The sequence below is a fragment of the Oncorhynchus keta genome, chromosome 28 (genome assembly GCF_023373465.1).
Source record: "Oncorhynchus keta strain PuntledgeMale-10-30-2019 chromosome 28, Oket_V2, whole genome shotgun sequence".
In the NCBI taxonomy this organism is placed as follows: Eukaryota; Metazoa; Chordata; class Actinopteri; order Salmoniformes; family Salmonidae; genus Oncorhynchus; species Oncorhynchus keta.
The window spans coordinates 25,364,108-25,392,034 of record NC_068448.1 but is presented as its reverse complement, the minus strand read 5'-3'; the positions used below and the strand labels follow the sequence as shown (position 1 = coordinate 25,392,034).

Sequence of the window (27,927 nt, the reverse complement as noted above, 5' to 3'; positions counted from 1 at the left end):
CAAACCCATTATGTTCGGTGTGGTGAGTAGTCATGCTGATTTTACTATCAAAAATGCATTGTTCTATATCCAAGGCTGTGAAAAAAGCCAAATAAAAAACATTTAAATCGTATGAAGACCATTTTCTTAAGTAGTAATGTACATTAGGGACACCTTCCTAATATAGAGTGCCCCCCACCCATTCTTGATATACACAGGGAACTGTTGAGCATGAAAAACCCAGCAGCGTTGCAGTTCTTGACACACTCAAACCGGTGCGCCTGGCCCCTACTACCATACCTCATTCAAAGGCACTTCAATCTTTTGTCTTGCCCATTCACCCTCTGAATGGCACACATACACAATCCATGTTTCAATTGGCTCAAGGCTTAAAATCCTTCTTTAACCTGTCTCCTCCCCTTCATCTACACTGATTTGAAGTGGATTAAACAAGTGACATCAGTTTTCATCTGCTGATGGTATTTCATTGCAAAATAAGTCATCAATTGTTTAACAACCTGTCAACCAACGTGTCAACCTTGGAGTGTTTCCATCAGTAAACAACAGACATTTTTTTGTAGAACCATAGTATGTTTTTATCTACTGTAAGTATAAGGGTACAAGGCAAGACCCATATGCAGACACAGTAGGCAGATGGTTGAACTCCGATATTTATTATAACACCAGGGGTAGGCAAAAGGCAGGTCGGGTATAAGCGAGAGTCCATAAACCAGGTCAGAGTCCAAACAGTACAGGGCATTAGACAATCTCGAGGTCAGGGCAGGAAGAATGGCCAGGTCAGGCAACGGTCTAAACCAGGAGGCCTAGGAAAAATGTGCTTCTGGGAAAAACAGGAGCTAGGAGATAAACGCTGGTTGACTTGGCAAACAAGACAAACTGGCACAGAGAGACAGAAAACACAGGGATACATGCACTGGGGATGATGAGCGACACCTGGAGGGGGAGGAGACAAGGACAAGTGAAACAGATCAGAGCGTGGCAGTAAGTCTATACCTTGATCCAATAGTTTAAATAATGTCTGGTGTTACTGGTCTAGAGAGTGTGCTTGATGATATCCTCGCTTCAATGTTACTCCAGGGATACTTGTAGTATTTGTAATATGACCATTTTGTCTGTCAAGCCACGTCCTTCTTGAAGCTTTTTTTGGTCATGTTGGTTCCTTCCTCAACATGGTTCAAATGGTTTTCATCACATAAAGATGCCATAGTGAAACATAAGTTTGTAAATTCAGCCTATTGTAAAGCTATACCACTTACTATACAATACCAGTCAAAAGTTTGGACACACCTACTCATTCAAGCGTTTTTCTTTGTTTTCACCATTTTCTACATTGTAGAATAATAGTGAAGACATCAAAACCTTAAAATAACACATATGGAATCATGTAGTAACCAAAAAAGTGTTAAACAAATCAAAATAAATGTGATATTCTTCAAAGTAGCCACCCTTTCTCTTAATGACAGCTTTTCACACTCTTGGCCTTCTCTCAACCAGCTTCATGAGGTAGACACCTGGAATGCATCTCAATTAACAGGTGTGCGTTGTTAAAAGTTAATTTGTGGAATTTCACATTATGGCAAGAAATGCTCAAATAAGAAAAGAGAAACGACAGTCCATCATTACTTTAAGAACATTTCTACAAGTGCAGTCAAAAAACCATCAAGCTCTATGATGAAACTGGCTCTCATGAGGACCGCCACAGGAAAGGAAGACCCAGAGTTACCTCTGCTGCAGAGGATATGTTCATTAGTGTTACCAGCCTCAGAAAAAGCAGCCCAAATCAATGCTTCACAGAGTTCAAGTAACAGACACATTTCAACATCAACTGTTCAGAGGAGACTGCGTGAATCAGGCCTTCATGGTCGATTTTCTGCAAAGAAAACACTACTAAGGGACACCAATAAGAAGAAGAGACTTGCTTGGGCCAAGAAACATAAGCAATGGACATTAGACAGGTGAAAATCTTTCCTTTGGTCTGATGAATCCAAATTGGAGATTTTTTGTTCCAACCGCCGTGTCTTTGTGAGATGCAGAGTAGGTGAGCTTTGCTGGTGACACTGTCTGTGATTTATTTAGAATTCAAGGCACAGTCAACCAGCATGGCTTCTACAGCATTCTGCAGCAATACACCATCCCATCTGGTTTGCGCTTAGTGGGACTATCATTTGTTTTTCAACAGGACAATGACCCAACACACCTCCAGGTTGTGTAAGGGCTATTTGACCAAGAAGGAAAGTGATAGAGTGCTGCATCAGATGACCTGGCCTCCACAATCACCCGACCTCAATTCAATTGAGATGGTTTGGGATGAGTTGGACCGCAGAGTGAAGGAAAAGCAGCCAACAAGTGCTCAGCATATGTGGCAACTCCTTCAAGACTGTTGGAAAAGCATTCCCGGTGGAGCTGGTTGAGAGAATGCCAAGAGTCTGCAAAGCTGTCGTCAAGGCAAAGGGTGGCTACTTTGAAGAATCTCAAATCTTAAAGACTCACATCTAAACTTCACACCTGCATGCAGGTCTGCATATACTTTACAACAACTTTTTTTTAAACTTCCGAAAAAGAATAACTAACTTTTTTTAAATTCATGAACCTTTTATTGTTTTATGTCACATACATGAATAAACACAGAGGTTATAATTAAATGACTACCCAAATGTAAATAAAGAATATCTCAATGAGTAATTAGTTTACTGATATTGTATGTAACCCATTTGTGACACAAACTGTTCAGGACAGTGGAGGGGGGCTATGGTAGAGGAGCGTTCAGTTCAACAGGGTGACCTACACAACAATGTTATCTGATGCTTAACCGATGGCTATGTGCTGACCAAAAGGGCTACGCTTGGTCAGTCAGGTCACAATGTTTAATCATATACATGGTTTGTAATGAATATTGTAAATCAATATGTTGACTATTAGAACAACTGGAGAAGTCTGAAGACACTGGTTTCTGATGAGTTGAAAATGCCAGATGGACCCCTTAAATTATTCCAATTTAGTGGTTTTCTCCCTTTCCATACATTTTTCACGGCAATATAGTACAAAGCTGGGGTAAAATGGGAAAAAAATAGGAAGTAACTTGCTGCTCCTCTGCTATCCCACCTGGACATCAATAGTTGATCCCTAATTTATCTATAAATCTGGGCAGGAAATTATGTCAGAGTACCACTGACAAGTTGTCCTGAGCCTGCAGAGAATACTGATGGGAACAAGTGTTTCTATAGTCAGTTGTTTGAGTTTGACATGTGTACCGGTACATTATAAAGTGTTAAATGTGTGTAATTTGAAGAAAAAAATATTAACCCATATTTGACATTTCATGGGAATATGGGGTCATCAAGAGATGGGGTCATCAATATGGGGTCATCAAGAGATGGGGTCATCAATATGGGGTCATCAAGAGATGGGGTCATCAATATGGGGTCATCAAGAGAGTCAACATGACATGGTGAGAATGATGTGTAAATTCCAAAGAAATCCCTTGTAAAAGTTAACAGCTGAAATACTACTAGTATTACAAAGACAAAAAAGTATGTTCTATGAACCAATGACAGTAAAACAATAGCCATTCAGTTAAAGCAGTATCTGATAAAGAAGTGGTTGCTTAAGAAGTATTATTAGATAAATGGACACCATAAGCACTTTGAAAACTGACCACAATCCATCATGTGTTCCTTTTCATGATATTTCAGCTAGAATATTCCAGATACTTTAGTTCTTCAAAGACACAAAGTCACTTTCTCTTCAGTGCTTGTCAACTAGTGGTCCATTCAGTCTGTTATCATAGTTTTTAATTGACTGTCAGCCTGATTGCTCTCCATCATCACTGCTCAGAGATCCACAGGATGAACCATCTAGAAGGAAATCAATCCCATAATATGTTAAACAACTACATTGCACATGTATGCACCTTGTATGGTAATAAAAAGTACTGTATTTGGTCTCAACTCACCCATTAAATCCACTGGTTAAACTTCTGTTGATTTTCCTATAGCAACCATGTTTTTGCCCTGTGAAGAAATTATTGGCTGTAAGTTTTCTTTGATCTTTATAGAGATTTTATATAAAATATGTAACTAAAATGATCCATTTGAAAATGTACAGTGTATTTATTATGAAGGTTTACTATTAGGTCCAATTACTGGCATGATTACATCATTTCACCACACCTTTTGCAGGCTCTGAGGAGCAGCCAGCACTGGTGGTTTGGGAGCAATGGAGGGCTTCTTCCTGATCGTAGCAGGGGAGCTGTTCTTCCTGAGATTGGGTGCTGCTGTTCTCTGGGTGACACAGGACTGGGAGCTCTGGGACAGGACAGATGACGAGTCCTCCACCTCTCCACCAATGGCAGAGAGGCAGCTGCACTCCGAGCTGCTGAACACACTGCCACTCTCACCTGACGACTCCATGCTGTCCACTGGAATCAACAGAAAGGTAAGTAGATATGGCATCACCCACGTTTAGTCACATGCTTGCACATATCAAGTGTCATGTTCTGTATGTCTGTTTGTGTTAGTCTGCAGTCATGCACCATGCATAGGGCCCTGTGTTTTGGTTAATCATGTCATATTACCTGGATTTCAACCATCACTGTCCCCTTTTCTTTTTATGTCAGATGGTCCAGCACCATTCTCAGACAATTACTTACTTACTTTGGTCTAATTCTCATTTCTAGAAAAGACTTAAAGGTTAAAATTCAGGCAATTTGGCACGATTAGCCAAAACACAGGGCCCTAATGAAAGAACAATAAAACTCACTGAGAAGATGAAGGTTTTGTTTCTGGTGATTATGATGGTTATTGGGGTCATCTTCAGTCACAGTCTCCGGGGAGGAATAGACAATGTGATTGGTTTCCCCAGCTTGTATCTGGTTACCAGGGTAACCTACAGGAGGTAAAGAACCTCGTCCAGAGGAGGAAGATGAGTGGCTGCAGGAGGTAGAGGCACTACTGCCTGAACCAATGGAGTTGGGCCGGAGACATTCAAGATCTGTTTGTGGAAAAGACGACACAGGAGCTGACAAAGCAAAGAGACAATTCAGTCAATGAGTACATTACACATTTGTGTTGTCAGTTCCTGAGTATGGGACTTGGCTGTGGACTTGTTACCTCTTCCTAGCAGGACACAGTTGGTGGCCCTGTCACAGATGGCTGCCTCGTTAGGCTGTATGTCCATTAAAGGGTTCCTCCCCGTGCCCATGAACACCCTCTCCTGTATCCTCAGTTCTACAACACACCAAACACAACACCTGTCTTAATGCTCAAACTTACTCAACCAAAACATCAATTGGATGTATTTAGTGTCTGATATAGCATTTCTTCACAATTGCACCCCCACAGGGGTTCCCAAATCTTTTCACTCGGGCTCCCATTCCAGCATTGGGGAAAATCCCCAACGTGGCACCACATCTATTTCTATGGACACAATCACTGTTCATGACACACTGTTCACACCCCTCTTGTAGGCAGAGAGAAAAATGTGTAGGTTTAAAGCTTATTTCCTGCAATTCTACACATTTTGTCATGGTGTGCAGAGAAAATTGTGCAGTTTTAAGCAAATTTTCTTGCACTTCTATACATTTGACATTTGAATAATGTTTATTCGTGTGATATTTGAGTGACTCAAACATTACAAGAAAATCGATGGGCTAAAAACCTAGCTACAGAACATTATCTGACATGGGCTAGTTGATCTGGACATTTATAACAAGTTATAAATATCTCTCTAAGGTATGTAATGACTAACATGACAAGAGGAACTGATGATGCACGACCCAATTTAGAAATAGCACCTTGTGATTCTACTATTACAACTTTTAAGATTAAGTTGAAAGCCAGATTGAGTTCCCCCCCCAAAATGAGGATTCACCTCTGCTGTAGGCAGCTTGTTCCCAGAGGATCTGCTCCAGGTCTCTGGTCCAGGCCCTTTTCACCTCTGCCCTGTCAGCCTTCAGAGTGTACGTGTCCTGGAACTTCCTCCGCCGGAACCAGATCTCAAAACAGAAACCACTCTCTCCAGAGTTATGTGTCATCCCGATATCAGATGTCTAGACAGAAACAGAAGTGAAAGAAATACTAAATAAAGAATGCTTGCTGTTACCAATGTCAACATAAGGGCTGGATGACTTGGTCTTTGTATAGCAAACATAAAGGCTGTTAAGCATTCTTTTTTGTTGAACAATAATTACAATGCTCAAAATCCATTCTGTAAATTGGGTCTTATGTTCGTTTTTTTATTTTTTATAATATGGTATACACACCTTGAAAGACTGTTTGTAGATGTACACATCATTGCCCACATTGGTCTTCTTGGTCTTGCTGAAGAGGATGAGATCCTGGAAGAGGAAAATACGGCGGGAGCATTTCTTCTTTCTGAAGAACACGATGAACTCATCCTGGCGAATCAGCTGGCCCTGCTCCTTCAGATTCACCTGGTGGCGGAGGGAGGAGTGGAGACAAATACATCCATGTTTATTCCTGAAAATCCTTGATATTGTTCATTCAATAATGGGTGATCATTTCCCACTTATGTGCCCACATTTACCCCCCATTTGGACAGCTGTTCATAAGTGACACATTTTGGAGGTTGTGATGATTTGGATGGTAAACTTACGTCACAGTCCTGGATGGCGTCCATGGTGAGGAGGTCGTTGCCATGACGCATCTGGAAGCGGACCACTTCGGCTGCAGCCTGGAGCTCTTCCCTGTCTCTCTGAGGCCCACACATCCCCAGCATGTCCTGCAGAAGCAGGCTGTACTTACTGATCCTCTGGATGGGCCTCAGCAAGTAGGAGGACAGGTCCATGTGATCCCCCAGCTCCTGCTGCTTCCTCTGGGGTGGAAGGAGAGGAGACAGAGGATTGGTCACAGTAGGGATGGCGAGAGCATTGATACGAAGTGAGCATTGATCTTTGACATTGAGCATTGATGGGAGTACCTCACCTTGAAGATGTCAGGGCGATGGTGAAGGATTAAGGCATCCGATTGAGGCTTGTTCTTGCTGTAGAGAGCATAGAGGCCTAAACTATCTCTCTACATATAGGAGGAAGAGTTTACAGTTACAACAGGAATATTAAATGTATTCAACTTCAGTAACAAATTCAGCTAAACAACAGAGTTATAGGACACAAACATGTAACTCACGTGTCTCAGGAAGCAGCGAGCCACTTGTAAAGGCTCTGTCTGACAAGCTTCTAGCTCTCTGAGGAAGAAATGGCCGTGGAAGTCATACAGCTTCTCCAGGTTCCCAAAGATGACTCCACGTTTGCCCCGCAGGTCTTGTGGCACGTCAGGCCTCTCCAGCAGGGGGAGGTAATGAGTCAGGATGTAACCCAGGGAGCGCACATACTCCCTCTCTGTTAACAGTAGCTCGGCCATGATCCGCTGCAGCTTTCTACAGATAAAGTTACATCAACAACACAGCCTAACACACATTTTCAGTCCTCTGGAAATAACAGAAAATGAATCATTGAAATGTACCTTTGTCAAGATAGTGCAAGTTTAGAGTAGATGAAGCAAAAGTAAAAACACATTGAGTCAATCAATCTAAGGTGAAGGTCTTGCTCCATTAGGAACTCACATAATATTGCCAGCCTTCTCCTCTGAACTTGCCAATGATGTTGTTCCCTCACACCTCCTCACTGATGGGCTAGTATTCCTTGAAGAGGTCCTCTCTGCCCCCTCTCGGACACTACAGGATTCCTCTGAGCAGAAGCTGCCATGCCGTGAGATCTGGAACTTCTGAGCGGCCTGCAGGATCCGACAGGAGGGTTTCCCGTGGGAACAGGAAGGCGTCTGGACGCAAGACTCAGACTGACTGGACGTGGCGGTCGCACACGAGTCCTCGCTCGTGGACCGGCCCAGGCCCCCGCGTTGCCACGGGAACCACTCACAGCCCACAGTGTGCAAGTCGGCAAGGGTGGCGTCCTCTCTGCTCCTCCCTCGGCAGGCCTCTCTCCCACTGGGCTCTCTCTCCGCTCTCCTAATGGATCTGATATGGGGAGAGGCCGGCATTGTGGTGGTCTTTGACCGTTTACAAGGTCTGTTATTCTCAGGCTTGAAGTTTATATTACAGCAGGTCACAGAGTTGTTCCTGCTCTCCAAGGCCCCGTGATACCTTCCCATCATAGAGCCTGATGGAGGATTGTACCAGTGTGGTAGACCAGGTCTGGGCAGTACCAGAACTCCATCACGATGAGTCACTGTATGAACCAAGGCCTCATCCTCACGAGCTCTAAGTTGTTCATGCCAGGGGCCTGTGTTCCGCAAGGCCCTCTCCACATCCTGTAGTCTCTCCTCTAGCTGCTGCCTGACCTCCTGACACTTTAGCCACGCTACGTTCCACACCCGCATGCCCCTGGAGCCCCTCAAAGCACACGCCTGGCCCTTCACCTCCTGGAAGAGCTCTGGGGAGAACTGGACAAAGCTCTCCTGGTACATCTGGAGTGTAGAGACATCATCCGTCTCTGGGCGTCTGACAACCTGGTCCAGGTATTGTCTGCAGTCTTTGGCCAGCTCAGTAGCCTGGAAGAAAGGCAAAATACTTATGAGTGGCTGTGGATCCGACTTTTCTGGAACTTTCTTCCCAACAGCTAAAGGTACCGAAGTGCCTGTGTGATTCTCTACGTTACGCACAGTCTCTGTTCTACTCGTAGAGAACAGGCTACTCTGGTGAATGGTGCTTGTTTAAAGGGAACCTTTGTGATTTTGGCAATGAGCCCATTTATCTACTTCCCAGAGTGAGATGAACTTGTAGATAACATGTTTTTTTCCCCTGTGTCCAGCAATTGTACAAGAGCTAGTTAGCAACTTCCTTCAAACTGCAAGCAGAGACATAAAAATGGTATCCGCGAGTTCATCTGACTCATAGACAAGGGGCCTCCAGAAGTATCCCTTTAATGAAGTTAGATCAAAGCTGAATACATAACAGGACCGAATATAATAGCATAACCTTGCTACTGTAAGACAAAAACACCACCTAATTTCTTATAAGATTTTAGGATAATTGAGACCAAATGGTCACATTTTTCTTTCATGTGGTCAAAATTCAGGTCCAGAAATGTCAGATCCGCAGCCTCAACCTATTCAAAAACCTTGAAAGAGACAACAGAGTTGACTGAAATGTTTACTAACCAACGTGGAACAACAACCAATCCAGTTTTCAGTATAGACACCAACCTGCTCACAGAAGTTGCACACAGTGACCATAGTCTCCAGCTCACTACAGCACCTCTCTGCCCGGGAGAGGAAGTCAGCCAGGCCAGATTTGAAGGTGCAGACCATGGTCCTGAACACCTCAGTCTCAGGGTATGGGGATGGACCCTGGATCTTCTCTGCCTCCGTCACCAGGGCCATAGCCTTGTGCTTCTGCTCCTAATTGACAGTTACAGGAAATATGTGATTCAATTGAAACATGGACTTTCATGGGCACTTCAATTTCTGCATGAAACAGTGTCACCACTTTGCGTCATTGGGTGAGTGGAGATAGACTGACTTACATTGGCTTTAGTGAGGAATGCACTGAAACTACGGAGAGTCTGCTCCACTCTTTTTCTAGAATCCTCCACGGATTCTGCCTCCAACAACCGCCGTTCCCCTTCTGCATCAAACCATTCTCTGATCTACAGAAGGGAGGAGGGTTACTAAATATCCTAAGTGTTTACCTAATGGATATAAAGTACGTATACCATATGAGGAGCCTCTGAATGTACCTTAGAGAAATGGCCCTCCATTTCTCTGAGTTGGAGCAGGTATTCAAGGTGCTCCAGGGACATGTTGGATCTGTGCACCAGCACATGGGCCTGCTCCTCTACATGGTTGTACATGCAGGTCACAGAATCCACTGCATCACTGCACAAAGCGGTCATAGGTCAAGGGAATAATACATTGATAAGCATCCTTTGAAGAAGGCCCACAATTATCCTGCTCATAATAAACAGTGAGAGGTAGTGTACCTGTAATCCTCACAGTGAGAGTATCTGAGGTCACTCTCCCTTCTCAGTCTAGCCAGCATGGCTCCTCCCTCCCTTTGCAAAACGACCAACCGTCTGTCCTCCAGAACATCCTTCATCAGAGTTCTCTGTTCTAGAATACACCTCTGTACATCCTGCCACACAGGGAGAGAAGGGTTTGAGGATAATAAGAACCCCATGTCCATTCCAACATGTTTTCAATAATACAGTGTCGTCAAGGTTAAATCCAATACCTGCACTGTGTCAATCTTACGGTCTTCCTCTAGTTTCCTGATGGCTGTTAGTAGCAAACCTGAGGCCTCCTGGAGATCTGACATAAAGGGATGAAGTTTCTGAAAGATAAATGTTCTGAACATCAGACGTCAAAGCAGAACAAACAAGAGTTCTGTAGTGTCTGTTAAAAGGCCGTGGCATAATATCCAGTCGAAACGTGACTAAATGTTGTGCCAGTTTTGTTCGATTTGGTGTTTTTTTTGTTGCTCTTCGGCGCACACAATTTATTTTCTCAAGGCAAGTTGACGTTTGGTAGCCGAAGTATATTTTAGTCAAATTTATAACCTATCAGCCCCTTTGTCGGGGATTGATCAACTGGTCATTTTTCAAGGGAAGGTCTCTAAGGGAGTATGCAATCACAGTCGGTGATTGATCAACTGGTCATTTTTCAAGGGAAGGTCTCTAAGGGAGTATGCAATCACAGTCGGTGATTGATCAACTGGTCATTTTTCAAGGGAAGGTCTCTAAGGGAGTATGCAATCACAGTCGGTGATTGATCAACTGGTCATTTTTCAAGGGAAGGTCTCTAAGGGAGTATGCAATCACAGTCGGTGATTGATCAACTGGTCATTTTTCAAGGGAAGGTCTCTAAGGGAGTATGCAATCACAGTCGGTGATTGATCAACTGGTCATTTTTCAATGGAAGGTCTCTAAGGGAGTATGCAATCACAGTCGTGCGCTAAAGCCTAGACGAGTTCTGCTAGGAGCAAACAGAACCTAGTCTGAGGTTGCTTTGATGCTCTGACTGTCCTACCTGATGGAGCCAGACCTAGTGGCTTTAGGACAGGGTGTCCTCTAGGGGCCTACATGATGGAGCTGCAGTCAATCCTGGTGGCTTTAGGACAGGGTGTCCTCTAGGGGCCTACATGATGGAGCTGCAGCCAGTCCTGGTGGCTTTAGGACAGGGTGTCCTCTAGGGGCCTACATGATGGAGCTGCAGCCAGTCCTGGTGGCTTTAGGACAGGGTGTCCTCTAGGGGCCTACATGATGGAGCTGCAGCCAGTCCTGGTGGCTTTAGGACAGGGTGTCCTCTAGGGGCCTACATGATGGAGCTGCAGCCTGTCCTGGTGGCTTTAGGACAGGGTGTCCTCTAGGGGCCTACATGATGGAGCTGCAGCCAGTCCTGGTGGCTTTAGGACAGGGTGGCCTTTAGGGGCCTACCTGATGGAGCTGCAGCCAGTCCTGGTGGCTTTAGGACAGGGTGGCCTCTAGGGGCCTACCTGATGGAGCTGCAGCCAGTCCTGGTGGCTTTAGGACAGGGTGGCCTCTAGGGGCCTACATGATGGAGCTGCAGCCAGTCCTGGTGGCTTTAGGACAGGGTGGCCTCTAGGGGCCTACATGATGAGCTGCAGCCAGTCCTGGTGGCTTTAGGACAGGGTGGCCTCTAGGGGCCTACATGATGAGCTGCAGCCAGTCCTGGTGGCTTTAGGACAGGGTGACCTCTAGGGGCCTACATGATGGAGCTGCAGCCAGTCCTGGTGGCTTTAGGACAGGGTGTCCTATAGGGGCCTACATGATGGAGCTGCAGCCAGTCCTGGTGGCTTTAGGACAGGGTGGCCTCTAGGGGCCTACATGATGAGCTGCAGCCAGTCCTGGTGGCTTTAGGACAGGGTGGCCTCTAGGGGCCTACATGATGAGCTGCAGCCAGTCCTGGTGGCTTTAGGACAGGGTGACCTCTAGGGGCCTACATGATGAGCTGCAGCCAGTCCTGGTGGCTTTAGGACAGGGTGGCCTCTAGGGGCCTACATGATGAGCTGCAGCCAGTCCTGGTGGCTTTAGGACAGGGTGGCCTCTAGGGGCCTACCTGATGGAGCTGCAGCCAGTCCTGGTGGCTTTAGGACAGGGTGGCCTCTAGGGGCCTACATGATGAGCTGCAGCCAGTCCTGGTGGCTTTAGGACAGGGTGGCCTCTAGGGGCCTACATGATGAGCTGCAGCCAGTCCTGGTGGCTTTAGGACAGGGTGGCCTCTAGGGGCCTACCTGATGGAGCTGCAGCCAGTCAATGTGGTTGTAGGGAAGGGTGCCCTCTAGGCCGGAGGTCAGCTGACTCCCCTCCACCAGCTTGTGCAACCCCTTCAGTGAGGTCACCACAGCAATCTACTTATAGATAGAGAATGGCACAGTCAGTGACATCAGATAGCAAGCCACCCAGAATGAATGCATTAACTATTTCTAAAATTCTAAGCTTGATGGAAATCATGAGAGGAAACCCTTGATTCAGATCTGACCTGTAGTCTAGGACATTTCTCTGTGCGATGGCAGCTCTCCTTCTCCACTAGGATCAAGACACTGTGTATTGCATGGGGAATCTGCTCCTGTAACATAATCCAAATAGGAGACCTCACAGTAATAAATAGGTATGAGTAAATACAGTAGCCTATAACTGCAGGTAAAACTGAGCACAATCTGGGGAGTAAAGACAAGAATAAACAGAGGGAAAAGTCCGGGTAGGAATAAAATAATTCCCTCATAATGTCAAGATCACAACTTATTTATCTCATGATCACTACATAACGAAAGTTATTTTGTCGAGATCACAATAATTTTCTCATGATCACGACACAGCAAAATAGGAGTGGACATATTGTGGATGTATTGATGACAGATTGACAGTATGGCTGAGGCAGCAGAGCCCATGGTGGATCAGCGCAATACATTTATATTGATTGCCACACTAAGAGATGGTACATTTCATGCTAACATCACACTTTCATTTGTGTTTGGCGCTCATTATCAGTGTATAACTTAGAATGTTAGCAAGTTAAATTTCCCTTACCTTACCTGAGGCCTTACCTGAGGCCTTTACCTGAGGCCTTACTTGAGGCCTTACCTGAGGCCTTACCTGAGGTGTTTAACCCCTGAACGATGTCTGACAGGCCAAGCCTGTTTGCCACCCCCAGGCAACAACACAGCTAACTTGGCTAGATTTGTGAGTGACTGAGTACGAGCTAGCTAGTTCTGTTAGCTAGACTAGCTTGTTAACTATTCTGGTTGTTGGCTTGCATAACTCATACAGTATGTGTTTAATTGTAAGTGACACTTAATGTTTTATGGATTATATTTACATTTACAGAGTGGCTGTATCCATTCCTGACAGGCTGATCAGATTAAATTTCAGCCTCATAGGCTGTCAGCAAAGGCACAATTATGATTGATCAGCCTCTGGGGCAACTATTGAATCTGATCAACCTGCCAGGAATTGAGCTCACCCATTCTGGATTATATGCATCTGCCTATAAAGCACTTAGACATTTAATCTGCCTGCAAGGAGCCTTAATTATAAAACAGCCTACAATGCAGCATCCTGACTTTTCAGCCTATTGAATCTGATCAGCCTGTCTTGAATGGAGCTCACCCACAGTAAATGTAAATATTATCCACAAAACAAGTGTCTCTTATAATTTTAAACATATCTGTTATGCAAGCTGACAACCAGCATAGATAACATGCTAGCTAGCTAACAAGACTACCTAGCTAACTAGCTAGCTCACCAGACTAGCCAATTTAGCTGTGTTGTTCCTTTCATGCGATTGGCTGTGGTCTTGGGGGCCAGCACGGAGCCTGGGAGACATGCCCCAGGAGTGCATTGCGATCAATGCAGCCACAAGGCTCCTTGATGAAGTGGTTATTGTGCATCTGAACAAATGAATGGATGATGCGTGGTACTTTTCATTATCTTGTGATCTCGACATAACAACTGAGATAAATAAATTGTGATCTCGACATTACAAGGGAATACTTCTTTAGATAGTTGCTACCCTCTTGTGGTTATGTTGTGTAGTGATGATTCCAAAATGACAAGGAAGATGCCAAGTCTTCTTACCTGAACCACCAACAAGGCCTTATTGAACTGTGGTGGAGGTGGAGTCTTCCGAGCATCAATAACTAGTGTCATTCCAAGTTCTCTTAGTTCTCGCCTATAAATTATGAAGATGAAAACAATGAATTAAGAATGGTTCCAATGGTTCAGGCTACATAAGCGAGGGACCAGCCCAGGGGGTATCATACATACTTGATTACAGAGTGGAGGTAGAGCAGAAGTTTGCTGAGTTCCAGACTTGACACTAAAGGAGATCTCCATCCTTCCTTGTCTCCGTGCACCTCAACCACCAACCGACCTGTCCTGTCTCTGCCACCTGAGTATGGGAGAGGGGAACATGAGGATCTGATACACTTTCCCTGGACAGATATCGTACACCTCTGTCTCTGAGGCAAACCATGTAAGGGGGTTTTCCATACCAGTTAGACATGCGACTCCCATCTGGAGATGGTGAGTGCTGTGTTCTGCTGAGGCTGGTAACAGGACCTTAGAGCTGGGCACAGCATGGTGATCCAGGGGCTGCTGGGTAATTTCAAGTGGAGGGGTCTGGTGTCCGTTTGTAACGGGTATGAAGGGTTGGCCAGCCTGGGAGACATCTTTAGGAAGGAGGGATCATACAGAGGTATGTGATATATTTAATATACAACAGAATAACAACAACATGCCATGCTGTAGACCTCTTACCTTGGTTGGGCAGTCTCCGCCTGTTCATCTTTGGGGAAACCAGGCCAAAAGCTGTCGTGTTTTTACATTTCACTACATGTAAGCTGGGAATCATCTTTGTAGTGAAGTCAATGTCCCTACTTTTTCTTCCTTGTATCACAACTTCACACTTCTCTGATATGTCCACAATAGTGGTCGACAGAGAGGAGGGACATCTCCCATCATCCTCTATGGTGTCATTCAGGCCTTGTAAAATTCCAATGGATTTGGTAGTAATTTCTGTAGACTCCCTAGTGCCACATAGGCCTTGCAAAACTCCACTGGATATAGTGTTACTTTCTCCAGACTTCCAACAGGAAACCGTGCTAACAGGTGGAGTCTGGTTATGGTGACCTGGGTCTGGATAGTAGCACTGCTGGGAGGGACCAGGACATAATTCTTTACCCTCTGGTCCCAGTCTCCCCTCACATAGACTAGCCTCCTCCAGAACCGCCAGTGTATTCAGTCTATTGTCTCTCTCAAAGGTAACAGGGTTCTGCAGTGCTGAATGGTAAGACTCTCTGTACCGGCACCTGAGCTCCTGTGCTTTGGACACCTGGCCCATTCTCCTCCTCATGCAAGGGGTGCAGGGGGGGTTTTCGGGGAATCGGACGGTCCGGCCACAGTGTAACGGTTCTCTGAGGGGCCGGTGGGGGGCAGGAGCCAAGGCCAGGGGCGGGGGCAGGGCTGGAGCCGAAGGAACACCAGGCCTGTTGAGGGTAACAGGCCTAAATATGGGTGCTCTGGGGTGTGTGTGACTGTGAGCCCCACTGAGCAACGCTTCTTTCTGCTTAGTGAACTCCACCAAGTCTATGTATTCCCCCTCAACTTCAGAGGTGTTGTTGCTGCGGCTGTCCCATGTGTTGGGAGACACCCAGCCAATTGGCTTAGCCACAGGCCTATCCTGATCCACCTTAACCAGCCTGGAGCAGTTACTGTCCACCAGACACAGCGACACCGCAATGCCATGTTTAGCAGGAGAGATCCTAGTCTCCACAGAGTACCCAGAGGCAGGGGGAGGCAGCGCCAACGAGGGCACTGGCCTTGGCACTTTCTCCTGTTGAGTAGCAGCAGGGTTAGGAGATGACAAGGCCATAGTTCTGGGTTTATCCACAAACTCAGGTAGAGCCACCTGTGCCCATGGCACCTTCACCATGCCCTGGTCTGTGGAGAGGATACAGTGGCTGAGAAGGGTGCCATGGCGGCCATGGTTGAGCTCCCCCAGCCAGTCCTCAGTGAAGATGCAGGGGTAGGAGGTCTCAGGGATGGGTGTCTCCTCTACCTCCCGACCCTGTCCCTCCTCCTCCCCCAGCAGGCTCCGGACCACAATGCGGGCGGACTGTTCAGAAAAGGGTGCCACCTGCAGGTAGAAGTCCCCTGGGCGCAGCAATAGGGGGTTGATGGAGGCAAGCTGGATCACCACCTTCTCATGCAGACACAGAGGCCAGCCCTCACAGCGGAACACCACATCAGAGTACTGGGCCTGATGGGAAAAATGACAGACATTTCTTTACCATTTCATTTGTCTTTACACTTAGCATTACTTTGCAAGCTTTGTAATTGAGGTAACTTTGTTTTGTATAGGTGGTCTTTATTTGAGCCTAAATGCCTGTATATAATGTGTATGGTGAACTGTTATGTATTTTTTGTATAGCATCTGTGTTGATGTGTATAACTCGGAGGCTGTTGACTCACACAGGCAGCCTGTTGAACACTCTCAAGGATGTGTTTGGCTGTAATGAGGAAGTCCAGCAGACACTTGAGTGTGTCTCCTTGGTAACGTTCCTCTATGACCTGGAAGAGCTGGCTCAGGACGGTGGGGGCTGTGGCCTCAAAGGGAGGGTAGAGGTCTGAGAGGGTGTTCTGGATGGACCTGTCCAGAGACTCAGGGTTCTATTAACATAAGAGACAGGCCTGAGGTCAGCACAAACATAAGTTAAAATATTCAAATGTTTTTTTTGGCCCAAGAAAAGATGGAGATAAAGATTAGATACAGACAGGAGTTGTTTTTCACATACATAGGCTGCGGTACATTTGTATCACATATCGAATTTCGAACATCTAAAAGCAGTTCTGCATCCCTTTAAAGAAAAGCTTAATTGACATCCATAAGGTCATAAAACACACAAACACCATTGTCTGCTATCCTTTGTTCCTGCCATCCCTTAGTATGTTTCCAGTAAGACCTCAGACCTTTTTCCTTCTTCCTTCACACAGAACAATCCATAACCATTCACCAGAGACGTTGACAAGGACAAAGTTGCTGTGGATGTCAGGGTGGCTACAGTATCACATGAGATATTTGAGCAGCATAAGCAGCATTTCGGCAGATACCAAGCATCCATAAACAGACTGGGGGTCTCTGCTAGAGGAGAGGCCTGGTTTATGGTTTCACATTCTCTCTGACCTCCATGGTGGCCTATCAACCACTTTTAGGCCCTGCTTAATTTAGCTTTGTGAAAGCCATGCATCTGCTGTGGGAGGTAAATGCATATGTGGATGTTTCTTGTCTCAATGGAGAGTCTCTGTAGGAGGAAACATGGTTCTTATGGTCCCTGGTGCAATGTGGTTACCATGCCTTGCCAAGCTACATAGACTGATTTCAATATAATTGTAGGGATATTATGACTGGCAAATGTTACTAGACACCACCCTCTTTATTGTTCAATTATATTTCAACAGATCGTGAATTAGAATACATTTACACAATAGAGTTATGAAGCCATTTAATCAACAATAAACATTTTCCTCAATGGGAAAATATGTTGCCTACTTGCTCATAGTGATGAGTTTGTTTTGATTTATTTAGATGTTTTATTTAACCTTTATTTAACTAGGAAGGGCTCATTAAGATTTAAAATCTATTTTTGAAGAGCCAAGATAGGCAGCACCAAGTCATTACAAAAATTACAGACAAACAACATGAAAAACTAAAAGTCATCTAGTAAAAACCATACAATTCACAAGAGTATAACAAAATCAAAAACATCAAATTAAAAACATTGATAGGTCAGGGAATCAGTCTCAAGATCATTCATCAGTGATTTAAAATACTAATCGGGACAAGTTCTTCCAGTTTAAAAGTATTTTGTAAGGAGTTCCAAGACGATGGCGCAGAGTACATAAAAGCCCTTTTACCAAATTCCGTTCGGACATTTGGAACAGTTAGCAGGATAAAGTCCAGCAAACGAAGGGAGTACCCACCACATTTCTGAACAATAAAAATGCCCAAATAAAAAGGTAGTAAACCCAAAATGGCTTTGTAAATGAAAGTATACCCGTGCCTGAGCCTACGAGTGACTAGAGAAGGCCAGCCAACCCGGGTATACAAAGTGCAGTGATGAGTAAGGGTTTTGCAGCTTAAAATAAATCTCAAAGTGCCATGGTAAAGGGTTTTAATTGATCTCAAACACTGAGCGAAAGCATTCATATATAAAATATCCCCATAGTCAAGTAAAGGCATAAATGTAGCTGATACTAGCCTCCTTCTGGTTTCAAAAGAAAAACAGGCCGTATTCCTAAAATAAAATCCCAATTTCAGCTTCAATTTTTTTGTGAGTTGTTGAATATGCAATTTAAAAGAGAGGCCGTCATCAATTAAAATTCCAAGATATTTATAAGAGATTACAACCTCAATCTCCTTGCCCTGACAGGTGAAAGGTTCAGAGGTCTATTTCTTGCTTTAGAAAACACCATTAGTTTATTTTTGTCAGTATTGAGGATAAGCTTCAATTGACACAAGGTATGTTGAACAGTATCAAAAGCAGTTTGCAAGTTTTGGAAAGCTTTTGTAAGAGACGAGGCACAACAGTAAATAACAGTATCATCAGAATAAAAATGAAGTTGCGCATTTTGGACATTTTTGTCTAAATCATTTATATAAATAGTGAATAAGAGAGGACCAAGTACAGAGCCTTGGGGCACACCATTAAAGACAGACAATTGAACAGACATAAGCCCATCAAATTGAGTGCACTGAGTTCTATCAGACAGATAGTTAGCAAACCATGCAACTGCATGCTCTGAAAGACCTACGCCTGACAATCTCTGCCTTAGTATAGCATGATCTCCTGTATCAAAAGCCTTAGAGAGATCAATAAAAAGTGAGACTGCTGTTTTTTGTCAATGGCTTCAGTGATATAATTTAAAACCTTCATGGCTGCTGTAATTGTGCTATGCTTCTCCCTGAAGCCCGATTGGTACATTGATAAAATAGAGTTAGTAAATAAAAACTATTTTAGCTGTTCACTTACAAGGGTTTCAAGTATTTTCACCAGGGGTGACAGCTTTGAGATTGGCCTATAATTATTTAAAAGAGTTGGATCTCCCCCTTTTAAAAGTGGTAGCACAAATGCTGATTTCTAGATTTTTGGAATTTCATTACATTCCAGGGTTAGATTGAACAGATATGTCAGAGGTTCAGCTATTAAATCAGCTGCCAGATTTAAAAAGCAGGGATCCAAAAGATCAGGACCTGCAGGCTTTCTCTGATCTAAGGATTTCAGGGCTTTATGTACCACCTGCACTGAGAATGTCAAAAAGCTAAAGGTTTGACCAGCTCTCACTCGTTCATCCACACAGGGTTGTACAGAGACAGAGGACACTGAATCAAACAGCCTACCAGATGATACAAAGTGCTCATTGAAACAATTCAGAATTTCAGTTTTGTCATATACAGCAACAGAGTCCTTCAAAAACACATGACGATAATTCATTAGACTTAATAGCCTTCCAAAACTTTCTAGGGTCATTCAGGTTATCAGTGGTAACAGACATAAAATATTCAGACTTGGCCTTCCTGAGAAGAAAAGAACACTTGTTTAGTAACTGCCTAAAAATAAGACAATCACCATCAGAACATGATTTCCTTGCTTTAGCCCAGGCTAGATTACGGTTGTGAATAATACAAGACAGCTCAGAAGAAAACCATGGATTATCCCGCCCTTTAACCCTGAACCTGCGGAATGGGGCATGTTTGTTTACTATTTGGAAAAAACCATCATGAAATCATTTCCAGGCAGTTTCCACATCAGGGATAAGCTCAAACTTGCTCCAGTCAAAATAAAGCAAATCATGAAAGAAAGCCTGCTCATTAAAACACTTCAAATTTCTCTTACGAATAAAACGTGGGTTTGTCTTAGGGACCTTAGTATTTCTAACAGCAACAACAGCACAATGGTAATTTAAATCATTACAAAAATCACCAACAGCAGAACATTTGTCAATATCAAATCAATCAGGGTAGATTTATCTGGGCATTTAAGATTTGGGCGAGTGGGTGAGTTAATCAACTGGGTAAGATTCATAGAATTACAAAACATTTTTTATTCATCAGACACCGGCTCTAACCAACACCAGTTCAGATCACCAATCAAGATAATTTCACTGTAAAGACGTTTAGACATAAGGTGCATCAAAGAAGATGCACCTTGAATGGAGGAATACCACTGTGATGATTCCGCAGATCATTCCACAGAACTCAGTGCATCCCAGCTCCGGTGTGGAGATGGAGGGAGAGTCTGGGCATATCAGGTCGTGATCAGAATGATCCCTTTGGACCTTGTCTGGCTGACTAGCCCACTTCCTTTAAAGCTCTCCGTTATTACTCCATCTACTAGTCTATGTTGGACAGGAGAAAAACCAAACCTTTGTCGTTTGTTGTTATCAGGCTGGCCGGTGTTGCCCAGAGTTCGTTCGCCAGGGGAGGCATCTCCTGCCTCTCTTCCCCCATCCGATAGCGGAGTCGAAGGAACACAGCAAGAGAGGCCTGGAGTGGATACAAACAACGAATAGTTTCACCGCCCTGTAGCCTGATCTTCCTGCACATTGGTCGCTGGGGGTACCTGTGTCTGTGGTCGCACGGCTTACTCCTACTCCTTCCCTTACGATTTCAAAGTCGACGTCGGCAACCTTCTGTCCCTGCTCTGGATCGAGCGAGGCTTCTCTATCTGTCGGTGTCCTGCACCAGGCGCCGGGAACTACGGGCTCAAGTTATCCTGCCTCTTGCCCGTCCTTAAAGGGTTCTCAGAATCCTGTGAAGCATGGGAGTGGGCAGATTTCCTTGTCCGTGGAGATTTTGGGCAGCTCCATGGTAAGGAATGTGACTGTTCCTGGTGCAAAAACAATGTCCTATCCTGGAGCTGGAGTAAATTACATTACTAAGATGCTCCAGAATGTACTACGCCAGGACATGGTTATTGATTCTATCATAGTCTATGTTGTTTTTATTGACATTATGAAGGGCAGCTCTGAGCAGTTGAAACTGGACATCAAAGAGCTGATCGACTCTCTGCTAGACACTAATAAAATAGCCATCATATCTGGCCCTATACCCTCTCTGAATTGTGGCATTGAACACTTTAGCAGGTTTCTTCTTCACAACTGGCTAGGTGATTATTGAAGCTCAATGGGTGTAACTTTTGTTGACAATTTTGATACCTTTTGGAAACAACACGTTTTATATGGAGGATGGGATCTACTGGATCCTTTCAGAGCATTATAAGGCTGTGTTGAGACAATGACTTATCAATGACCCAAGCCCAGCTCAGTTAATCCCTACCATTGTGTCGCTGAGTCATCGTAACGCTTTAGCAAATGTACATGTAACGTAATGTATGTCCCTCTAACTGCCCTGCATGCCTCTGCTGATCCTACAGCTATTTTATGCAGCCATCATGTGCCTATGAACCAGATTTATGCTGTTAGCACTGAGGCTGTGTGCCCTAGTAGGTTGTCCACTGTGTGCAGGTCACCCTGCACTAACATAAATAACATGACAATATCTACTAAGCTTCCCAGTAAAGCAATGAAAACAAACAAGCATCCCAGAAAAGTGCAAAAAATTGCCCACGTTAACATATGTAGCTTAAGGTTCATGAAATGAATCACTTGCTTGTAACGTATGACATTCATACTCAAGAAAAAGCTTCACTGTAACCAGTGCCTGCAACCTGGTTCAGGTTATCAGTCACCTTCCAGCGTAGTTACAAACAGCACGGGAATGAAATCATCAACATGTATTGATCACATATTTACTAATGCTATATAAATGTGCTTGAAAGCAGTATCCAGATCCATCGGATGTAGCGATCACAATATAGTAGCCATATCTAGGAAAACCAAAGCTCCAAAGCTGATTCTAATATAGTTTATAAGAGGTCATACAATATGGTTTGTAGTGATTCCTATGTTGTTGATGTAAATAATATTTGTTGATGGTGTGTAGTGAGGAGCAATCAGATGTTTCACTTGACACAATTATGAAATTGCTTATCCCAGTTACTAATAAGCATGCACCCATTAAGAAAATTACTTTAAAAACTCCCCGTGGATTGATGAGGAATTGAAAAATTGGTTGGTTGAGAGGGATAAGGCAAAATTACTGGCAAATAAGTCTGGCTGCACAACAGATTGGCAAACATACAGAGAAATCATGTGACTGAACTGAATAAAAAGAAGAAGAAACTACACTATGAAACAAAGATAAATGACAAAGAATTATAGTAAAAAGCTTTGGAGCACCTTCAATTACATTTTGGGAAAAAAGGCAAACTTAGCTTTATCATTAATTGAATCAGATGGCTCATTCATCACAAAACCGACTGATATTGATATAACTACTTCATTATTTCTTAATAAACTTAGGCATGACATGCCAGCAACAAATGCTGACACTACATATCAAGTATATCTGACCAAATTATGAAAGACAAAAATGGTAATTTTGAATTCTGTAAAGTGAGTGTAGACGAGGTGAAAAAATTATTATTGTCTATCAATAATGACAAAACTGACAACTTGATTAGAAAATTACTGAGAATAATAGCAGACGATATTGCCACTCCTATTTGCCCTTTTTATTTTCATTTTTTACATTTAAGCCTACTAGAAAGATGTGCCCTCAGGCCTGGAGGGAAGCAAAAATCATTCCGCTACCTAAGAATAGTAAAGCCCCCTTTACTGGCTCAAATAGCCAACCAATCAGCCTGTTACCAACCCTTAGTAAAGTTTTGTAAAAAATTGTGTTTGACCAAATCATATCCTGGGCTGACCCATTGGAACATGTCACTGACCTGAAAACACTTTTCCAGCACCTGTAGGGGGTTCTGAATAAAGCTTGTGTGTTATGTCATACTATGGTTGGATGCTTCTTGATCTCTGCACATAAGTAACCTGCCCTACAGTGCTATTTTATCAAGGCATGATGACAAGCTCTAAGAAAAGCATGACACTGCTGGTTTGAAATGAAAAAAAGATGAGCGCATCCAAGGGTTTGTAATGTGGGAAAGTGGCATTAGCAGGGCTAGCAGGTTCATGACTCATGGTTACTGTTATGTCCGAGCAACAAGAGAGCTCCCTGTGGGTGTAAACAGCAAGCCTGCCTAACGGTCTGCTGCTGAGTGCTGACATTTTGCTGAAGAAACACTGGGGACTAAATAAATACACATCCCTCACACTCGGTCACTAAAATAAATGTCTTGTCTCAGATTGCAGTTTATTGCATTAGGATATCCCAGTGTGGGTAGAGTACATTCTGATATTTAATATTTCTCTTCACTTACCAGCTTACCCAAACAACTCCTTCTAAGCCGGTGGCGGACTTTGAAGTATCTTCAAGTATTTCAGTATAAATGATCTTGTATACATAATGTCTGGGAGAAATACTATGTATAATAGCGAGCCCATGGATTATGTAATTTAGCAGAGCATCTGAGCCATTTCTGACACCAATATAACTTCAAAAGCTACATTTCCTGTGTTTGTGTCTCTTTCTTTTATTTTTAAGTTCAACAAATCAGATGTGGATTCTCCCAGACCAGACCAAGTAACTTTGTGATGTCTGAGCAACAGCTCTCTAATGGTCATCAGGAGATAACACTGTCCTGTCAGCCACCCCCAGGATTACCGTCCAAATACCACACATCCTTCTCAGTGATTCTCCAGGGCAGACAGGCACAAACACACTAAATGAATGGTGAACTGGAATAGCAGCTTGACCAATAGAGGGTTGCTATAGCATCCGTCCCTGTGTATCTCTGATATCCTACATTCTGTTACATTATTCACGTTTCTATTCAACATTTTAGCACGTGGGTCAGTTCTGTGTGACTGCTTTTGAATCAAATTATAGCCTGCTGTGGCAACCACTAAGCAACCAACACATACTAACTTTTTAGGAATGCTTCACACTGGAGATGAGAACAAAAGTGTGTATTGTTTAGTTGGGATGAGCTGCCTGTCAATAACCAACCAAGATGCTATACATCTGTTCAGTTGAGAAGCTGAGAAGCACCTACCAAGTATCCAAAGTATAAGACCTTAACATAAAGCCACAGCGCTTGTATTTAGAAGGAACCTCTTTCAATAAAATATGGGAGTGAATCAGTAAGAAAAGTACACTGGCGTTCATTTTACGGTCCCTGTGTTGATGATGTGCTTTAGTCTTATGTGCTTTAGTCTTAAGGCAAATAATGCAAACTAACACAGTACTTAACACGTTTTCTTTGTAAGCTCAATCATCTGTGCTGTTTGGGTTTTGTGCCCAGATTTGGACTATTTAAATGTACTGGTGAGCCGTGACATTCATACCTGTGATCTAAATAAATCAAAATTGCTGTAACATTGTTTTAATTTACGGGCCAGTTAACAGAATGATCTCATTGCATCATTTGAAACAAAACTCAGCCCAAGTGCACTAAAGACACACTGCCGAATCATTACAGACACTTAATCAGGAGCTGTCTAGGTTTAGTGTCTTTTGGGTTCCATAAATGGTTACCCTGAGGGCGACAGACTGACTGCTGCACTTTTACACACTAATTCAACTCTCCAGGTAAATTGGCTCCTTGAAAACTGTGCTTGTCCCCATAATAATGGAACTAGCTATATTATTAAATAGAGGGTAGAATTTAAAAGATAACTTCTCCTTGATAAAACCCGAACAAAGTCATGCTACATGTTACCTGAAGTAAATTGGCCAGGGGTGCATAACATGCTGAGGGCAAGTATCTTGCATTACACAGCTAAATTTACAGACAGGCATTTAATTACATAGCAGATTTCCTAAACATCTTAGTTAACCACCTCAGGTTAGAACATGCTAACGCCCTCCATGAGAACACGCCGAATGACATGAGAGAAAATAAACACAGGCCTAATCTTGTGGCTCTACTGTAAACCATCACTTAGCCATTAAAAAAGCAGATGTTATATTCAGTTTGCTTTGCAAATATGGCCTTTCTTATGATGCCTTGAGCAGCAGAATGGCTTGAAGTTGGTGGCAAACCAGTAGTCCAGCAGTAGCAGTGATCTTAAAAACACTTCATTATATTAAAAGTGGGGGATCAGTTGCACATCGTCCTACCTGTAATTAAGTCACAGCTGAACATAGTGTTATTCAAACTGCCAGTTTTCCCCCCCTCCCATGATCACAGATATAACAAGTACACAGAGAGCATTAACTTAAAGCCTGAATTGTATGACGTTCCATGAGTGACCTCAATGTTTGAGAGCTTACTGAGGTAACCAGGCAAGACAGTACATCCTTTTTACTGCTGAAGAAAGAACTTTTGTTTTCATGTGGTGATTCAGTGGAAACATACTGGTATGATGGTCACTTCAGTTCCTAAGCCTACCTCTCCAATGTACTCTCATACAGAGCTATAAAGAATATAAACATATAGCCATCCCCTCTCCAGAGTCTGAGTAGCACTTGAAACAGCAAAACATTCATTCAGTAACTTTTTCCCAAAGGGAACCTTCTTGTAATTCTATGTGCTAGACTCATGCCTTGCTTTTAAAAGGGGAGATGCAGGCCAACCAATATGGTGAGTGTTTTGTGAAATCACTGGGAATGCACAGTAATTTGAAACCCTCACCTTGAGTCAAAACATTTTGCTGTGTAGCTAGCTATGTTAAGTGGGAGCACAGGAGCATCAAACCTACATGTGTGTTTGTAATGACAGAGATTATAGGGCCAATTTAGACATTTGAATGTAAATGTAAATGTAACATATGTAAAAACATGATGGACAATGATGAAAATCATATCAAAACAGCAAATACTGACAATAAACACATATGAAATGGAATGGCATAAAGTCAAAGTAGGCCATGTTGAGCAACAGTTACATTACCATGTTTCCTACAGTGTGTTGGTTGTCCAGTTAAGCAGGGACGACTGTGAGTACGGAGTCCAGTCAGGAGAATAATCATTAGACCGACGGGTCTCAGAAGTTGACAAACTGATCACACTATTCGCCATTCTATCGACATCGACTCCAAATTGCTTAGTGAGGAGGTCAGGACTTTAAGTAACAGGAAGACTCTAATAAATAAATATCTTAGAGCTCCTGGGTGATCTTCTGCTGCTGCTAATAGCTCTCCCTGGTGCTATGTTTGTCTGCCCACAGTTTGAGAGGAGGCAGCATGACCCATGCAGAGTATGAGAAAAAGCATGTAGGAGTAAGAGAGAGAGAGAGAGAGAGAGAGAGAGAGTGAGGGGAGGGGAGGGGAGGGGAGGGGAGGGGAGGGGAGGGGAGGAAATCGCATCAAGATTCTTTCTTACTTTTCTTTGGCGTTACTCTTAACCTCCATCTCACCTCTCCCTCCTTCTCTCTCTCTTTATCGCTAACTATCCTCTTGTCTCTTTCTCTCACTCTCTCACACATGCACCTTTTCACTTTTCCATTCCTTGGCTCTCATACCATTCCACATTCCTGTCTTCTTTTGGGTGTCTGCATATTAACTAAATTTGCTTGTTGGTATGGCACTATGAGCATAGAGAATGTGAACAGGGTGGATATACTGTAGATACAGGTGATTTCACTCAGGAGGCCTAGCTGTGGTTCATTCTTTTTATTTATTCATATTGGCATTCTAACCAGCTTTCTCAAGCTCACATTACCTTGCACATTAAACTCATGGACAATATATGAACAGGTTTTCTTATCACAGTTGTGAGGTGAGAGAGAAACAACCAGAAACTATACTAATTTCACCATTAAGAGTGAGACAGACAAACAATGTAGCCACTGATGAACTTTGCTGTCATTGATGTCCTGCCACTGGACTGGGTATCCTTACTGTGGACAAGCACTTGTAAGTCCAGACAAAGACTAAAGTGATACATGGCATCTGCAGTGGCAGGAAAAAGTATGTGAACCTTTTGGAATTACCTGGATTTCTGCATAAATTGGTCATCAAATTTGATCTGATCTTCATCTAAGTTGCAACAATAGACAAACAGTCTGCTTAAACTAATAACACACACATTATTTTATTTTTTCTTGTCTTAATTGAATACATCATTTAATTATTCACAGTGCAGGTTGGAAAAAGTATGTGAACCCCTAGGCTTATGACTTCTCCAAAAGCTCATTGGAGTCAGGAGTCAGCTAACCTGAAGACCAATCAATGAGACGAGATTGGAGATGTTGGTTAGAGCTGCCTTGCCCTATAAAAAACACTCACAAAATTTGAGTTTGCTATTCACAAGAAGCATTGCCTGATGTGAACCATGCCTCAAAAGAGATCTCAGAAGACCTAAGATTAAGAATTGTTGACTTGCATAAAGATGGTAAGGTTTACAAAAGTCAAAAGTATCTCTAAAAGCCTTGATGTTCATCGGTTCACAGTAAGACAAATTGTCTATAAATGGAGAAATGTCAGCACTGTTGCTACTCTCCCTAGGAGTGGCCGTCCTGCAAAGATGACTGCAAGAGCACAGTGCAGAATGCTCAATGAAGTTAAGAAGAATCCTAGAGTGTCAGCTAAAGACTTACAGAAATCTTTGGAACGTGCAAACATCTCTGTTGAAGAGTCTATGATACATAAAACATGATAGGACACCACGGAAGAAGCCACTCCTGTCTAAACAAAAACATTGCTGCACGTCTGAAGTTTGCAAAAATGCATTGGATGTTCCACAGCGCTACTGGAAAAATATTCTGTGGACAGATGAAACTACAGTTGAGTTGTTTGGAAGGAAGGAACACACAACAATATGTATGGAGAATAAAAGGCACAGCACACCAACATCAAAACCTCATCCCAACTGTAAAGTATGGTAGATGGAGCATCGTGGTATGGGGCTGCTTTGCTGCCTCAGGGCCTGGACAGCTTGCTATCATCGACAAAAATAAATAATTCCCAAGTTTATCAAG

At 43.4% G+C, this 27,927-nt stretch overlaps 1 protein-coding gene across 3 annotated transcripts; it reads right to left on the bottom strand.

Annotated features, from left to right (window-relative positions):
• Positions 1 to 637: 637 nt before the first annotated feature.
• Positions 638 to 26,182, bottom strand: LOC118360909 (uncharacterized protein KIAA1755-like). Of its 3 annotated transcripts, none has more exons than XM_035740464.2 (24): positions 25,900 to 26,182; positions 16,460 to 16,657; positions 14,747 to 16,247; positions 14,482 to 14,658; positions 14,255 to 14,378; positions 14,066 to 14,159; positions 12,471 to 12,557; positions 12,223 to 12,339; positions 10,204 to 10,302; positions 9,953 to 10,104; positions 9,710 to 9,848; positions 9,497 to 9,619; positions 9,177 to 9,371; positions 7,579 to 8,522; positions 7,143 to 7,392; positions 6,942 to 7,031; positions 6,613 to 6,831; positions 6,260 to 6,430; positions 5,869 to 6,046; positions 5,109 to 5,225; positions 4,759 to 5,016; positions 4,170 to 4,417; positions 3,953 to 4,010; positions 638 to 3,854 (listed from the first exon to the last, which is right to left on the bottom strand). In XM_035740464.2, the coding sequence occupies exons 1-23, from the start codon at positions 25,900 to 25,902 to the stop codon at positions 3,969 to 3,971; spliced, it is 5,526 nt and encodes a 1,841-aa protein (XP_035596357.1). In that variant the 5' UTR covers positions 25,903 to 26,182; the 3' UTR covers positions 638 to 3,854; positions 3,953 to 3,968. The 3 variants fall into 3 exon arrangements, with proteins under 3 accessions (XP_035596357.1, XP_035596358.1, XP_035596360.1); XM_035740465.2 differs by having other exon boundaries at positions 4,759 to 4,989; XM_035740467.2 differs by lacking the exon at positions 12,223 to 12,339.
• Positions 26,183 to 27,927: the final 1,745 nt, after the last annotated feature.